A 16,706-nucleotide genomic window follows, 5' to 3' on the forward strand; every position below is an offset into this window, starting at 1 on the left:
TGAATCAGTCACTGTATCTGCTGAGAAAACACTATGATCATCTTTAATTCCCCCTGCGGCTCAGTGTGTTTCAATACGCCTATTAACTACCATAAGTATACAACTCCAGGGATGGAGGAAGTATTGTATACTTTGGTGTTTTTTTGTCTCATTGTGTATTCGGTCACAAAGAGGCACATGGGTGGGTTCATCAAGAGCAGAAACTTAATACATGTCTCTTGCTCTTTATTCTCTGAACATATGAGGATATTTATATGTTTAATGCTATAAGTTACACTTGGCAGGGGGAATTTGATCTTGGTGAAATATCCTCAAACGGTTTGTCATGAGATTCATCAACAAATATGAGCAGTGTGGATTTATTTTTATTTAGCATGTTAAATTACAAAAATAAACATTTGAAGGTTTAATTAGTGATTTCCTTATACATCAGAGGATAAATGATCATATCTAACCCATTTTCCACACACTAACATCATTTCATAGCAAAGTAAGATGGGTAGACTTTTGCTTGTTTGTTGACCGAGAACATTTTAACAAGCAATTCTATGCATTTTCTGTCATTTTAATTAAAATGACAACCATTATAATTTAGCTGAACTTCACAAGGCACATGAAAACACTCCACTTTGATATCCAGTGAGCAAAAAGTATCCATGAGTCAAAGTAAATTACAAAACATGCAGAATGTATGTTTTTATTACATTCCAACAGTCTGCTTTAACTTCAATGTCTCAGTCCTCAGTTCTGCCTATTACTGTAGACAGTAGCAGTGGTCTGCCTTCAGTCATTTTTGATTTGATCATTTGACGTTATAATTTAAAAATGCTAATAAAAAGCTCAGAAACTTTGATTCTTGTTGCTTTATTTGTTATGACAGCTGTGTCAAAAAAAAACAAAAAAACATTGTCACCAAAACGGTTTGAAACAGAAAAATCTCCTTATTTAGACACAGTATATGTACAGTCATAAGCTTCCCTCCAATTATTGGAGGAATGCTCCAATAATTATTGGAGCATTCCTCCAAATTGTAACCCTAACAACGTCATCACTATCTTTACTTTGAATTCACATATTAGTCTTCATGCTAATGAAGAAATTGCAGTTTATCTTCTAAAGTCCCCATAAAGACACCAGTCCTCAGATGATTGATACCCTTCTATGTCCCACAGGAAGCAAACAAAACTTACTGTCTTACTACTGTTCCCTCTTGAACGCAATGATCTTTAACTGGAAGTCCAGATGGCCTCTTTTTGAACAGGTGATGTCTTTATTTTGGTTTCTAAAATAAAGCAAAAAACCTTAGCTTCTTTGAATGTTAATTGGTAAAATGTGACGTTTTTCTGTTCCTGTACCAATATTTTAGTTGGATGTGTTCGGCTTTGATGGAGCTGTAAGTTCAGAAGTTGCAGCACATCTGAAAGTTAAATGTCTGTGCTTCATTGTTATCTGTCCGGATGTGGAACTGACCTTCTGCTAGAGCTCTGCAGTTCTGTTTTGACTTTAGATGATATTATGGCTTCAGGATTCACATGCAAAAGAAATTTCAGTGTGAGAGGTCATGAAAAAAACAAAACAAAAACAAAAAACTAAGTCATTGTTTGACATCTGCAAACAAATCCAAAACACTGCTGTCATATTTGTCTGTGTTAGCATGCTGTTCCTGAATTGTGTATCCTGGCAGACCTTTTGAAAATATGTTTTAGCTGCACATTCATCGTGTCATATTTAATTAAATTCCTTCGCCCAAACTAACTCATGTTGGAAAGGAAATAAACTCCAATATTTTCGAGCTTTAAAACAATTTTTATTATCAAAACAATTTCTTTTTCAGTTCCAACCACAACTAAATCTGAACAAGCCAGTTTAATAATCCAGTGGATCTATGATAACTGTTGTGAATCCACATATACTCTATATCTCAGTTATATAAAAATAGACTACAGTGATGTTTTTACCTGAGACTGTGAACACAACGTCTCTTTTCTTGTAAAATCTCAAACCAGTGATTCCCACACTGGGAGGCCGTCTGAGTCCTGACTGTGCAAAGAGCTTAAGCCTGTGTCCGAGTCGTCGTCGTTCTCATTTTCTGTTTTAGACAGACCTCTCGCTTGCTCCACCCACTCACTTTCCCCTTCCAAAGTGTCAGTCATGGTCTCCTTGTCATCTGTCCCGTGGCGCGTCTTTTCATCGCCGTCCTCCTCCTCCATGTCCATACTGTTCACTTTGTCCAGCAAATCCCTCATTTCCTTCTCCCTGGCAGCGCCAATCTGCTGGGACAGCTCTAAATCGCCCCTAATAGCCTCTAAATCCGCGTTGAGTCGCAGGCCGATGTATAAACTTGCATCTAGCTGCGTTTTGATCCTCTCTTCCTCCATAAATTGCGCGCTTTGCGGCGCTGAGTCTGCCTGGGAGGAGGAGAGAGATGAGGACCGTTTGATGCGCAACTCCTCCTTCCTGCGCTGCATCCAGCGGAGGTTCAGCTCCTCCTGAATGTGAGTTGTGATCGTATCCATCAGGGCCTCCTGTTCAGAAAGCTCCTCTTGTAGCTTCAGCACCTCCTCGCACTGCCGAGCATACTCTTTAAGTTTGGCAAAAGTCTCTTTTGAGTAAAATCCCTTTCCTTCCTGCGCTGGGACATAAACTGCGCCCACCAGATACGTGTTCTGCACGTAATTGACCCCGTGCGTTTTAATTCTCTCCAGATGCACCTTTGCCTCACACCTTTCGATCTCTGAGTCCAGTTCTGTGATCCTCTGAACCTGCTGGCGGATTGTGTGGTCCTGAGACACAACAAGATGAACCAAAGTCTCCATCTTCTCTGCGCTGGATGCGTCTCTGTGCGCCGCGCGCGTCCTCTTCCTGTTGATCTTCTCCAGCTTTCTGAAAGCTTTCCTAACAATCCGACGCTGTTTCTCCGGCGAGATGCAGGCCATGTTAGACCTCGGAGACCCTTTGGTGACGCAAGGGCTCTGCTTGCTCGGCACCACGCGCGCCTCTGCGCTCCGGGCCCTGCGGTTCTCCAAAGAGGCGTCTGTTTTCACCAGCAGAAACTTGACGTTTTTCCGCTCGTCTCCCCACGCGAGCCACAGCTTTAAAAGTTTGGTTTTGTTCGGTAAAATTCTCTCGAAGCCCCTCCATTTCTCCACGACGCAGTAAGACTCCGCCGTGGAAAGGCCGGTTTGCGCGCACTGCTCCTCCAGGAGCACTTTCACGACATCAGCGCAGGTGTTGCGCTTCGACAAGCCGAGGACCAGCTTCTCCTCTCGGCAGACCCACACAGATATCTTTCTCTCCTCTGGAGCTGAGGGAGACCCCATAGTCGAATATGCTAATCTCTTTTCTGAAAGAAAAAGGAAGGAAGGAAAAGCGTTACTGACATCGGTCAAAGAAAAATGCGCATCAGGGTCCGTTCGTGGAGCGCCTCCAGACGGATCGGAGAAGTTTGAAGTTTGGAGTTGGAGGATGGGAGCCTCATGTGTTCTGTGTGTGTTCCTTTGGTCCACTAAGGGGAAAACTTTTGTGCATGTTTAAGAGTGCTGGCTACTTCGGCTGAGATCACGTGACCGCTTGTCAGCCAAACGGCTTCATATTGAGCTTAACTGTGTTATTTGCCGCTGATTTAAAAGGAGGAGCCAAAACAGGTCATAGGATAAATCTTCATTTCCATTTTAAACACATTTAAGAGTTTTATTTTGCTACTTCAAGCTCAGAGTAGTTTCATTACATGGATCTTTTCTCGTTGGAAACTCTAACAACTAACCTTTATTTTTGCGCAATACACCCTGAACACACGATTCTATGCAATTTCTTGGTATTATGAGCCAATTGTTCCACTGACTGCAAAGCAACCCAAAACTTAAACCCTCTTGTTTGGAATCTGTGTTTTAACAAACAACAACAAAAAAGCCTTTTTCAGTCCACAGAACATTTCCCCCAAAATGGCCAAAAAACATCCAGGTGGGATATGAGAATTCTTAGAGATTCAGAGAAGTGACCTTCTGCGCTTCTCTTTGACAATAAGAGTTTTTACTACATTGTAACACACGTAAGAATGTATTTCTGGAGTTATTATGAATCCTTCCAGTGGGTCCTTATTATTCCCCTTTCTTTATAGTGTTCTGTCTTAAATGATCTCTGATCTTTCCGACTTTTCTTTTAGTTTGCATATTGTGCAGAAATTATAGAGAACATCTGGCCTGTAGTGTTTTGGGAAGTGAAAGCTGTAATGTGTATATTGTGAATTTAGAGATATTTCTGTGACTTCTTAATTTTCTCTTGCAGTCATGTGTTGTGTGCAACTTTTCAATATGGACCGAGTCAAGTTATGTAGGAGGATCCAGACAGGTATAGTAAGAAATGTAAGTCATAGTGTGACCTCAACCAAAATACAAGCCACAGAAGTTATCTGAGCTGTAGATGAATGAAGACTTAAAAAAAAGGTCAATCTATGGAAACCAAGTTATGTTTACATGTTGCACTTATGTGCAAGTTAATCCAAAAGTTTTATTCTTAACACATTGATAACACATGACAAAAGTTTGTCCATGCTTTGCTTATTTAATAAAATGTAATATTTCAGATCTTAGTTGTCTGATAATCCAAAATTATAGAAAAAGCTACAAAGCCAAATATTGACATCCTCTCTGTTAATTGTTTTCAAAGATTTGGCTTTACAATGTTAATTAATGTAGAACGAGCTAAAAGCAAAACAAGCGCTCAGTGTTATTCTTGTTCACAAAAAAATAGATATTTTGAAGTTGATCGCTAAAGTGTGATGAATATCTACAGGAAACATTATTTAAGAGAACCAATGTAAAACAAAATTTCCTCTTTATATGTGGCGGTCATCTTGAAGTAAGCTCTGTTCATGAACTATCCTGTCTCATATTTCACACAAGGATAAGGAGGATTCATACTTATGATTCTTTCCAGCAGTGGGTATAAAAAAATGCATTTTTTTTTTATTCTGAAGGAACTCGTTTGAGAATATTCCAACTATTATTGTTCACTTCTATCAGGTCTTGGACTTACCATGACTACTTTAACTACATTCATTATTTTAGTGCACATTGTTCGCTTTCAAACCCATTGCATCTCCCTCTGGTGGCGATTTCTCTTACCTTGGTGATAAACGTTTCACATCTCCCGGGGGAGATAAAGCAACACCGCCCTCTGCTGTTGATATGAGGATAGTTCAGTTAAAATGTAAAATTTCCAAGACAATTTCATCCTTTGAGTTAAAATTTCAAAGCAATAATTCGTTCTTTTGAGTCAGTATTCATGTATAAATATGAATGTCTACTATGAATTTTATACAATTACAGTGCTCACACTTTAAACACAGAACCTACAAAAAGCCACATAATGACATGCTGGATAAACGGATGGTATGGATTGGTGGAAGGACAGATTGACAGAAGGATAAATACAATCTGTGTGCGTCAATCCTTTATTTAAAAAGTAGCATTAAAACAATGGTTAACACGTGTTTTAGAAATGTTGTTTCAATACATTTATAATAAAAGAGAAAAAGCATAAGTTTTTTATACACACTTTTCTTTTTCAATAAATATCCACGACTGGAAAATACATAAATAACATCCCAGACTTTCTAAGATTGTGTAGGACTGATGAGGAGGTGATCCATAGTAGTGGTTCATGATTCAAACATGACATTTCATCTTGATAGACAAACTAAAAAGTTATATTTATTTCAGTAATTTAATGCAAAAATGTGATTTAATATACACTAATAATTACAATCTAATTGTAGATTGTATAATTGTAATTATACAATCTATAATTACACATAGAGTGGTATATTTCAAGCTTTTATTTCTGTTCATTTTGGTGATGATGATGATGGCTTACGGCTGAGAAAAATCCAGAATTCTGTTTCACAGAAAACTACTAAATTAAATTATATTAATAAAAAGCTGCTGACTCAATACTTTGGGTTAATTTTGCATTAGGGCTCTAATCAGTGCAACATGTTGGGAGGCAATCGGCCAATGAAGCCCAGGTTCACTCAACACCATCAAGCTCCTTTACATTGGTGGGGCTGGTGTCTCATCTTCATCCCGACAATCTCCATAATTCTCCTTCAGGTTTGAGTCAGACATGTTTGCTGGTTAACTGAGCACAGTGACCCTACAATCATCAAACCAGATTCAGGTAATGATGGCAGTTATTGGAAAACTAACAGCATCTCCAGAAAGTTTAGGAGAAGAAGAAAGAACAAGGTACTCTCAGATCTCTTGTTGAACAATTGTGCTGCTTTGGGACTTGATGGATCACAGTGGACCAACACCAACAAAGTTGTATCTCCCCCAAACTATTGCTTTGACTTTACTTTTTTTTTTAGAGGAAACCTTTGTGGCTCACACCATATGACTCACAACAAAATATGTCAGCCATCTTCTTCATGGTTGTGTAGACATCACAAAGACACCTACATGTTAAAAAACCTGATATTTCTGAAGCAAACAACAAAAAAACCCATTTTTGTCTGATGTATTATTCATTTTTATTAAAGGATGTGTGTGTGTGTACGTGTGTGAGGAGGAATAACTGCAAGATGTGATCATTAAAAAAAAAAATCCAGTTAAAAATACCATTCTGTGTGTAATGAATCTATCTATTCACCTTTTACAAAAAACAGTTACAAAAAACCCCAAAACATTTTGCTAGTATTCAAATGTACCAGTATTACGATGTGCCTGCATCCAAGTGAAAAAGCAGAAGCCATTGTTTCTTTTAGATTTATTAAACTTTGATGTTGCATACATAGAAAGTATCTAGAAAGCTACAAAATATTTAGTGTTGTCAAGAAGGCATCATAATGTCACGGAGCAAAGACAAGACCATGAGAAGAACACGGGAAACGGCACAGCTTCTTTTCTCTCCATTGCTCCGACACTTTACGCTCATGAGTAGGAAAACATATCACACATCTGTACCAAGAAAAGGCTAAGATATACTTTTATACAAAACACCTTTATACAAAAGAACAACAAAGATCTGCACACATAAACCAAAGTGAGTGAACGTGAGCCATTTCAAAAGTCACTTTAAAGCCATCATCGTCAGGGATGATCACACAACAGAAAGGTACCAGTACCCCGTCTGAAAATCAAAATTACAAATAAGAGCTAAACTGCTGATATGTTTGTAGCATGATTGAACGCAGCTCTTTATGCGCGTCTGTCTATTTTCCCTTAAAAACAGTCCAGCAGACGTTAGTCCCATCAGAGCCATCAGTCCTGCGGTTTTAGTGTTTATATGTCAGCAGTGCAGCAGTGACATTACCATCAGAATGAGCCTCAGCATACAGACGATGTCATCACAGGACAAAGCATACAGGCACAAGAAGAAAAGAACACTTCACTACATAGTGTGATCAATAAATGTGAAAAGATACACAGGGTAAACGTACAAACAGAGGCTGTTACAGCTCCATGCTGTCCACAAAATACTGAACTAAATAACTGCATCCTCCAGAGATATTGTCTGTAATTATTTAATAATTCTTGTATTAAAGTTCTTAAAACTGAATAAAATCTCTGTAAGAAACTGTAAAATGTTTAAGTAATAAGACTCTTATAGTCTAAGTATTAGCTTTGATGATCCACTCACACTGCTGCAGCAGCAGCTGTAAAAAAAAAAAAAAGTTTGGACACAAATCCCAGTTTAACTAGAAAACAGTCCTGTATGTGATTTTAGATTTCATGCTGTTAAATAAACTTTTATCTAAGAGCCACACAATTGTGTCTGCATCACAAGGAAAACCCAACTGTGTTCACCCCCCCGCCCCCCAAAAATATTCCCCGTGTCGCAAAGAGCGGTCACTGTAACAAGACAACCGCAGTTTTTCTAACAATCTGCTTGCAAACACTTGAACCTGCAAGTGTGCACTAAGCATACCGCTTCTGTGTTTTTGCGTTCTGCTTGTAGTCGGCGGGGTCTAAAAATGAAAGTCTAAAGCGAGGAAATCAATTTTCTTCTAACATTAAAAAAAAAAAAAAACCCGATTAATATCCTAATTAAGAATTGTTTATCCATGATCTATATTTTCCTGCTGTCAATCAGTCCTCAGTCCTTTAAAAAAGGCAATGTGGTGATTGGTGTCACTTGTGTCCTGTATTTGGTTTAGCAACATTGATTTTTTTTTTTTATGTTTAATCTTTTTGAAGCTGGAAATTTGAAACCAAAGGCACTTCCTCGCTACCAAACAGAACACTACAAGAGATTCTCCCGATTCTTTTTGGTCTTTTGCAACAGGAAAGGCAGCTGTTATGTGTTTGTATTACACTCATACAAAATCATTAGAAACTCTTCTCCTGGCTTACAAATCTATCTGAACTTAAGTTGTACTGCGTCTTAAAAACAAGGATTTCTAGGAGTGCACTGATTTGATGAAGTGTAATTTAAGACATTGTAGCACTAGCATATTGTTGTTTTTGCCCGTTTCACTCACAAAACCAACGTTAGACCTAAGCAGAAGTAATGCGTACATTCTAAGGCACTGTACACTTACACTTTGGCTGATTGTACAGAATAAACACTGCAAACAAAACAAGTCTAGTGTATGACAGTTCACAGTTTTTATGGCATCTTTTGGAGTCCACAAACAGCTTTATTAAGGTTTAAGGCTTAAGATGGGAGCAGGCAACAGAAACGTGTGAACTCAACGGGAATGTCTTGCACCCCGATTCCAGGGTGTGCCAACTCAGTGATCTGTAGTGTCAGGATACTTTAACCTGTGTTTTTTTTTTTTTTTTTTAAGTTGCAGCATCACTAAGGCGAGTCATGTTATGTGTACTTTAACTTGTCTAGAACATCGAGAGTTATCCTGTCAGTTGTCACACAGGAAATGTTTGTTTTCAAAAGTATGGTTCTTAGTGGGCAAATGGATCATACAGTGCCTGGGAAAGTATTTATAACCCGTAAACTTTCTCTCATTTTCTTACATTTCATCAAAATGTATTCAGCTCCTTCTATTACGATTCATTTGAATGAAAACAGTGAAATTAATTTCCTTCAGAATACACCTCATTTAATTTAATTTGAGTAAAAGAGAGCACAGTTTAACAGTAAACCTGCAAAGACGTGGCTGTCCACCTGAACAGTCAGGCATTTAAAGGAAAGCATTGCTCAGATAAGCTGAAATTCACAGCAAAGGTAAAATAATCAGAAAATCTGCAAATTTTCCTTTTATGGAAAAATGTCAAGAAGAACAGCAATGCTGAAAGCCTCTTGTAAGAAGTCTTGTCTAAAGGTCACAACAAGGTTTTAGGGGACATGGCATCCATGTGCAAGAAGGGACTCTGATACGACGAGACCAGAATTAAACCTTTTTGGCTAAATAGCAAAATGACAAGCCACATCCTGCTGTCATCATGCTGGTGGCAGCATCATGATGTGGAGATGATTTCTTCAGCAGGAAAAGGGAAGCTGGTTAAAGCTGATGGGAGGATGGATGGGGCTAAACGGGGGACAACAAGTGAACAAAACCTGCTGAAGGCAGGATGTCCAGCAGGATAACAGCACTAAACCTACAGCCAGAGTTACAATTGTATAAAGCAAACAAATGTCCAAATAAATGACACACTTTTCAGACTGTAAAACCAAGTATTCTTTTCCTTAAACTACACAGCCATGCACTAACTTATGTTGTTGAAGTCTGTAGTTCTATTTGTAACAAAGTGTAAAAAAGTTCAAGAGAGATAAATACTTTTGTAAGACACTGTACGCACGCTAGATATATTTTTGCAATTTCACAGTGTATTTTCTTGTTGGTGTTTGAGATCTGGAGTGCTTTAACAAGAATATATACACATCTTTTTACAACCATATGTTTTCAGCCACTGTGTTGATATATTTGGAGTGTTAGTTGTGTTTCTTTGGGAAGTCTATTTTGCTGTGAAAACATGTTTTTCTACATTATGTACTCTTGACAAATTATGAAGCACAGATTTACAAAACATCCTCAATATGAACTGTACAGACCATCGTAGGCTGCAAGTTCTGTTTCCCCCTTAGTCTACATAACAGAGCAGAAAAAGACAACACATATATTTCCATTTAACAAATAAATCTTCTCGATTATTTTTGGAACAACCAACTAAACGTATTTAAAAATGAAAATTCCCATAAAACTCCCATTAAAACATAAAACAACTGTACCATATTTCACAGCTGCGGTCAACAACAAATACAACAAACTTATGACAAACCGACTTCACCTCTTCCCTCAAACAAAGAGCATTGAAAGGCTGACTTCCATGCAGAGGCACTGCCACTTGTTTTGAGGTTGATACGTCTATGAAGAAAGAAATGTATAAAACGGAGAGAGTTTTCACTCCTTTACCAGTCTGTAGATATGATGCTGGGCGCCGTGCTCGCTGTTTGATACTTCAAACACGCAAGCCATACATAGCAACGTCTCCTGGGTGTCCCTATTTGACACCACCTGCAACAGAAAACGTACAGCCTTCTCTAGTGGAGCAGCACTAAGGACTTTTCTTCAAAAGAAACAGACAAATCATCATGAGAACCAAGAGCTGAGATATTTGTGAGTGTGGTTGTTCTGTGGGAGCTTCTGCTCCCTTCCCAAATCCAAAAGCATGCATGTCGCATCACACTTTCTGAATATTATCTAAAGGGCAGAACAGAAACTACATTTAAATTATTCTTTATCAGGCTAAGAAAATTGTTGTATTATCCAATTTCTTCTAAAACATTTCAGATATTCAATTGGAAGTTTTGCTTTGCAGTTTTAAAATTGTTTGAATCGGGGATTTTCTGATTCTATTACAGGTACCATGTCCAGATCAAGTCATTTTTTTATATTGAAATTAAAGTCCTCATTCCCAAGAAAGCTATTTGGTCACCTTTTGTGCAGCCAGTTTTTAAAAGTCACATTTTGTGGTTAACAATTAAACTCTGCACATTATTAGGTCAATCTAAGAAACAGTTTTCCCCATGAGGAACACTTTATTGGCTGTTGCATCTTCTTGTTTTTAATCAAACCTCTTTTGAAAGCTGTGTATGAAGGTGAATGTTTTGTATGTTTTTTTAATTAATCAGAACTTCACTAAAATATGCTCCTAAGTGCATTGTGCTGAACATATTTAAAATGAGGCTGTAATTGAATCAAGTCTCTTGAACCTGAGTTTGAAGCTCAACAATCAACAAGTTTTGACTTTGAATTATATTCAAAGACAAAAAGCCTTTGGGTTAATAATAGGAGTTAATAATGACAGTGAAAATTTCTTCTTAAAATTGACAGGACAGCAAGATTTATGTTTGCATTTATCCACCATCCATTTTCTTACACCCTTGACCCTTAGTGGGGTCGGGAGGGTTGCTGGTGCCCATCTCCAGCTAACATTCTGGCCGAGATGTTTGCATTTATGTGCAGACCTTTTTGAGGAAATGGTCTATAACCATTAATCTGATTAGCCAATGAACAGTCTGTTTAAGTTAGAATATAGTTTTCATTAAATTGCACATACTATTTATTTTATTTCTCACTCTGGGGTTACATATTTTGCTATTTGAAATCTAATTACACCCTGCTTAAAATTGTGCAACATTGAATAATAATAATAACGGTGCAAAATCTGAATGCATGCAGTTTCTTGCCCGATTGCAAGAGTTTGATCAGAAAATCTCCAACAAGGATGGAACAATTCAGCCTGTTAGGTTCTGATAACTCAGACTGAGCCATATCTCTACTGATATGGAGTTTTACTTCAAGACCTCTGTAAATTTGATATGTCTATCTCACTGTGGCAGAGGGAACACCTGCATATAAACGCAAAATAAGAAAATTCATTGAGCTCTCAGAAACTGAGTGCTTGTGTAAACAAATTTAAGAGGGTAAAAGAGTTAAAAAATAATCCAATAGAGTTAAAAACATAATGTACACAATTGAAGAGAGCACCAGGGAGGGGTTAAAAAAATTGTTAATTCATAACTTAAAGACCCAAGAAGAATACTTGTTTCCTGTTGAGAAGTCCTACAGCAGAATTTTCTTTTACATGGAAAAAAATACTGCGTTTTGCCCTTAGATGGCACTGTGCTGTTTCACTACGTTATCAGCACACCATAAAAATGAGTTAGCATGTATTATCAACTCATTGATGAGATTATTGGAATGAGCAGTAAAATATCCGCTTAAAGACTCCCTCTCTTTTATCTGCTTACCAGTATCTCATAACTTGCTGCTTTTTTGCCAATTTAATTTTTAATTCTTTTTAATATATTTTGTATTTTATACAGCTTCCTTTATCGTTTTGTTTTACACTGCATCAAATAGTTTCAATATAAACCTGTTAGTTGTTTTAGGCTGTCACTTTGGCCAAGGTTCACAAGAAGAACCATAAACCAGGACTCTCGTCCTCATGGCTAATGAGACAAAAAAAAAATGGATTTGGTTTATGGGTCAACACTAAGTTTTTTTGTAGGTCATTTGATCAATTTGCTAAAATCTGTATTTGTCACTGATTCTTAGGGACCAAAGTGCTCTCATGAAAATACGTTGGGGTGGAACGATGCCATGTTTTCTTGGCAAAAGTAATATCTTTAAAATTAACTTAAAACTAAAAAGTTACTGAGCCTGAGGAGCGACAGGAAGTTTTTGAATAACAAAGTCAATTCAATTTGTTGAAGCTAGAAGCTGTTAAACACTTTCAGAGTCAGTAATCTTTGGCCATGGTGGCAACCTGGCGTTTAGAAAAAAGTAAAATATATCCTCTCTTGCATTTATTGTCTAGGTGGGAGGCAGGTTAATTATTATTTTACCACTGCTTCTAATACCCCATGGGGTCCTGCTTTTAGCGAAAATCATAAAATGCTTCATAAAAAGAGACCCTGGTTATTGTTTTGCATACGCACACACACAAATATCGATCTGCGCCTGTCTTTTAATTATTTTTTTTTTTGCCTTAATTATTTCTTTGTGGTTAATGACACTTAAGACCCCTGATAGCAGGAGTTCCTGCCCTCTCTTATCCTCCCTTTCCCTTTCAGATAATGAGACTCCTGGGACGGAGTTTCATCCTCCGTGGAATGAGAGGAATGTCAGAGCGCCAAAATTGACAGCTGGAACCACCGACAGCACATCCTGACAGAGAAAAGAGGAAGAATGAGTCCGGCGGAGGGTCAGGGAGGTGCTTACCAATAAGATGGTGAAGTTTTCCAGGACACTGTTCATCATGTATTTCTCTGGGAGATGTTTTAGCTTGTGGATGAAGTTGATCATGTATTCACACATCGGAGACCTGCTTATCCGGTAAACAAAGCGTCCATTCTCAAACCGCGCATATTCAGTCTGTGGAAAGAAAAAGAGTATTCAAATCTGGAACATATAGTAACTAAATATAATGAAAAACAAAAAAAATCCACTGCAACAATAATTCAATTTGAGCCATTTTTGATCTAAGTGACAGAAAAAGAAAAAAAAGTTCATACCTCTACTTTCTCAACAACCTGCTTTCCAAAGGAGCAAACCTTTGTCGAACATGTTATGGTCATGTTCTCTGAACTTTCATACTGGCTGGTCACCCCATAAAATGATCCAGTATCATCTTGAATGTTACAGTTTAGATCGGCCTGGAGGAAAAAAAAGACAAAATGATCACCTTTTTTAAGGTTCAAACAGGTGAATAGGTCTTGTCTTTACAGCCAACAAATGACCAGTGGAAAACCTAAACTTGCCCATATGTAGTTAGAACAACAAGATTTGTTTCAATGTGAGACTAAAATATTAACTTTTACACATTTTTAACAGGAGCGTCAATAAATGTGGAGGGTTGTGTATTTGTTACATGTCTGCAGGGGTTTGTTTTTCTATCAGCGTCTCTCACATTGTATGTAACATTGTGTACATTAAATATTATTTACATATTCTTTGGCTATGACATAAAACATCACTATGTTAATTTATGGAAAAACTGGCAAAAATGCTATCTATAAACATATGCACATAGCAGATATTGATCGCAGATCTCTTGGGATAATATGCATTGAATTAAAGTTTTCAGCATGTAAGTGCATCCGACCCGAGGAAGGCATCACCTAACAAGAACTAAATGAAGTTGCATTAGGGGACTGATTTCTGAGGACGAATGGGACGGCTCCTGGAGGGCAGCCTTTCTGTGCCCCAAATATCCTGTTCATTATGGGCACAAAAAGAGGAGACATTCTCCCAACAACATTCTCCTCCTTCATTAAGCAAAGCAGCTACACGTTCATTATTTCGCAGATTCTGTCGTTCATTTGAAATTCAGATTTGCCGGTCACTTCAAAAGGAATTCGAGGGGACTTAGTCCAAGTGCATACGGGGTCTACTTTGTTGGCCGCCGCTTGTTAGCATTTTGCATCAGGGAGGAAATACATACAATGTTTAAACAGCCATTAGGAGTGCAACCAGGTCACTCCATTGTTAGGAGATATTACGCTGAATTAGCGAGAGCTTTGATCAAAAGGCTCTCCTGCTATGCAAGTCCAAATATAGCACAGTGCATTCTGCAAACATTAAGGGAGCAATCTTCTCTGTGCAGCCTGATTACTCCAAATCACCAAATACAAACTTGAACAAAGTGATACAGAGCAGGATCTTATGTTTTATTTTTTTACATTAGCAATAATTTCATGTATGATTCTAAATTGCAATTAATAACTTTAAAAATGTGGATTGTATTTTCACACTTACCCAAAATTTGATGAGGAAAAAGGAGTTCTGAGGACCTTTTCCATACAGCTCCTTCAGTCCTCCTTTCTTTTCAGGAAATTTATCGTAAATCTGACGAATGTCCACCGACTCAAGCAAAGCGTCACTGTAGGAATAATTTGTCTGTCCAATGTGTACGAACAGGTGCTTGTTGTACTAAAAGAGCAAAGGAGTCGTATTTTATTCATAAAAAATGTGCAATTGAAGGCATTAAAAATATATTATTATATTAGTTAAATGTATCAGATCAGCCAAAGACAACCTAAATAAATACAAAATAAAGTTACCAAATGGGGAAAAAAAGCTTCAAAACCAGCCTTGCCCTTAAGTGAAAAGTAATTTCTCTACAAACCTAGTAAATGTTTGAGGCATTCTTGGCAACATTAGGTGATGTTGAGCATTCACAATAACTTGCAACCAAATTTTTAAATGGCTGTGGAGAAATTGTGGTCCCTCTTTGCTGAATGTTTTTCAGCATAAACATTATTTAATATTATTTCACGCTTTGTCCCCCAAGTTTAAAACTTCTTATCTGTCTAGAGGACACTGTGTCCTTAAGGACCCACTGACAAACGTTTTGAGGGTGATAGTGAAAGGGTTAGATCAATGTCTACGACATGCAGCTTTCATGAGAAATGAAACGTTTTAGATCCTTCAGCTTTATGCAAAATAAATGACTATAAGCAAACATGAGAACATGAGACACAAGCCAGGTAACGATTGGTGAATCCAAGTTCTACATAAATTTGATCTGGCTTTAAAGAAGATGCTTTAACAAAGCGGACTGATCTAAAATCATTATGTGCTGCTGCAAAGCAGACTTTACCCCGCTCAGCCTGTTCTGGCCTCCGCACAGCTGAATGCTTGTCTGGGAAAATATTTTCTCTTCATTCACAGAGAGAAGCTAGTTGCTGCCTGACACAAGGTGGTAATGAAAACTAGAAGTCAAGTCTTTAGGTACACAACTCTCCTCACCGAGTCTTGGTCTCTCTGTTGCTCTAAGAAGGCGGAGAACTCCACTAGTCGGAGTTTGGATGTGCCAATGGAGCGGCCCTGCCACGCTGGAGCTGTGGGAGCTGGAGCAGTGGCAGATTCATAACCTGAAAAATACAGAAGGATGGCCAGAGTTTCATCTCCTCTCTGGAGTGTTTCACAGTAAACACTAAACACATTCATGATTACAGAATCGCTGTCCTCTTTCAGTGAAAAGGCAAATTAATTTATGAGTTACAGCTTACAAGTGTAAGTTTGAAAACAAATGGTTCTTTGTGTTATCTCATGTCTGTACCAAAGGAAGGCTTGGAGTAAGTGTCCTAAACACTCTGATTAATCTAAAACAGGAAGCTATACATTCATCTAAATTAGAAGGTTTTATTTGTGCAAATATAAAGTAATGAAATTATGCTACTGTGACCAAATAAGTATGGATTTTTTGGGGGCTTTTCACACATATTTACAGAGGAGTAAAATATGTGTGAAGGACACTTCACTCCTGAAGTCACAGACATATTTATTAAACTTCAGTGTGGATAAAAAAGACGGACCACTTTATTCAGTTGAGTGAAGCTGAAACCTGCAGTGTACAGATGGTTTCGTTGCTTGCACAAGATATTAAAACATTTCTGTATTAAAAGCAATAAGCAGTTTATATTTCATTTAAACATAAAAAAATGATTCAGGAAGTAGCTGTGCCCATCAGAACTAAATAGTCTTATGGACTGAAAATACAACATTAAAAAAAACTTAACACAACATAATTTACTAAATTAGGTTCGAGTAAATTTAAGTTAATCTTTATTCTATATGTTCACAGTTTAAAAATGACAGATATGACCATTATTTATAAAGTTGATTCTTACTTGAAATGGCTGTTGTGACCGCTGGCTGGATTGGATATGGTTGCTGGGTAAAAGGCTTAATACTGAAAAAGGAAAGCACAGGTTTCAGTGAAAAGAGCTCTATGGAG

At 37.7% G+C, this 16,706-nt stretch overlaps 2 protein-coding genes across 8 annotated transcripts in view; both read right to left on the reverse strand.

Annotated features, from left to right (window-relative positions):
- Nucleotides 1–347: 347 nt before the first annotated feature.
- Nucleotides 348–6,608, reverse strand: rassf10b (Ras association domain family member 10b). The gene is made up of 2 exons (XM_081605176.1): nucleotides 1,959–6,608; nucleotides 348–1,519 (listed from the first exon to the last, which is right to left on the reverse strand). The coding sequence occupies exon 1, from the start codon at nucleotides 3,318–3,320 to the stop codon at nucleotides 1,998–2,000; it is 1,323 nt and encodes a 440-aa protein (XP_081461302.1). The 5' UTR covers nucleotides 3,321–6,608; the 3' UTR covers nucleotides 348–1,519; nucleotides 1,959–1,997.
- A 140-nt stretch (nucleotides 6,609–6,748) lies between these two features.
- Nucleotides 6,749–16,706, reverse strand: part of tead1b (TEA domain family member 1b) — a 49,643-nt gene continuing 39,685 nt past the window's right edge. For all 7 annotated transcript variants that reach the window (XM_017304151.2, XM_008405295.3, XM_008405296.3 and 4 more), the window contains 6 exons: nucleotides 16,600–16,661; nucleotides 15,716–15,840; nucleotides 14,723–14,896; nucleotides 13,480–13,620; nucleotides 13,187–13,339; nucleotides 6,749–10,474 (listed from right to left, as the gene is read on the reverse strand). In XM_017304151.2, the coding sequence (XP_017159640.1) occupies nucleotides 10,361–10,474; nucleotides 13,187–13,339; nucleotides 13,480–13,620; nucleotides 14,723–14,896; nucleotides 15,716–15,840; nucleotides 16,600–16,661 (769 nt within the window). In that variant the 3' untranslated portion in view covers nucleotides 6,749–10,360. The remainder of the gene's footprint in view (nucleotides 10,475–13,186; nucleotides 13,340–13,479; nucleotides 13,621–14,722; nucleotides 14,897–15,715; nucleotides 15,841–16,599; nucleotides 16,662–16,706) is intronic.

Source organism: Poecilia reticulata, chromosome 3 (assembly GCF_904066995.2).
Source record: "Poecilia reticulata chromosome 3, P_reticulata-male-v2, whole genome shotgun sequence".
In the NCBI taxonomy this organism is placed as follows: domain Eukaryota; kingdom Metazoa; phylum Chordata; class Actinopteri; order Cyprinodontiformes; family Poeciliidae; genus Poecilia; species Poecilia reticulata.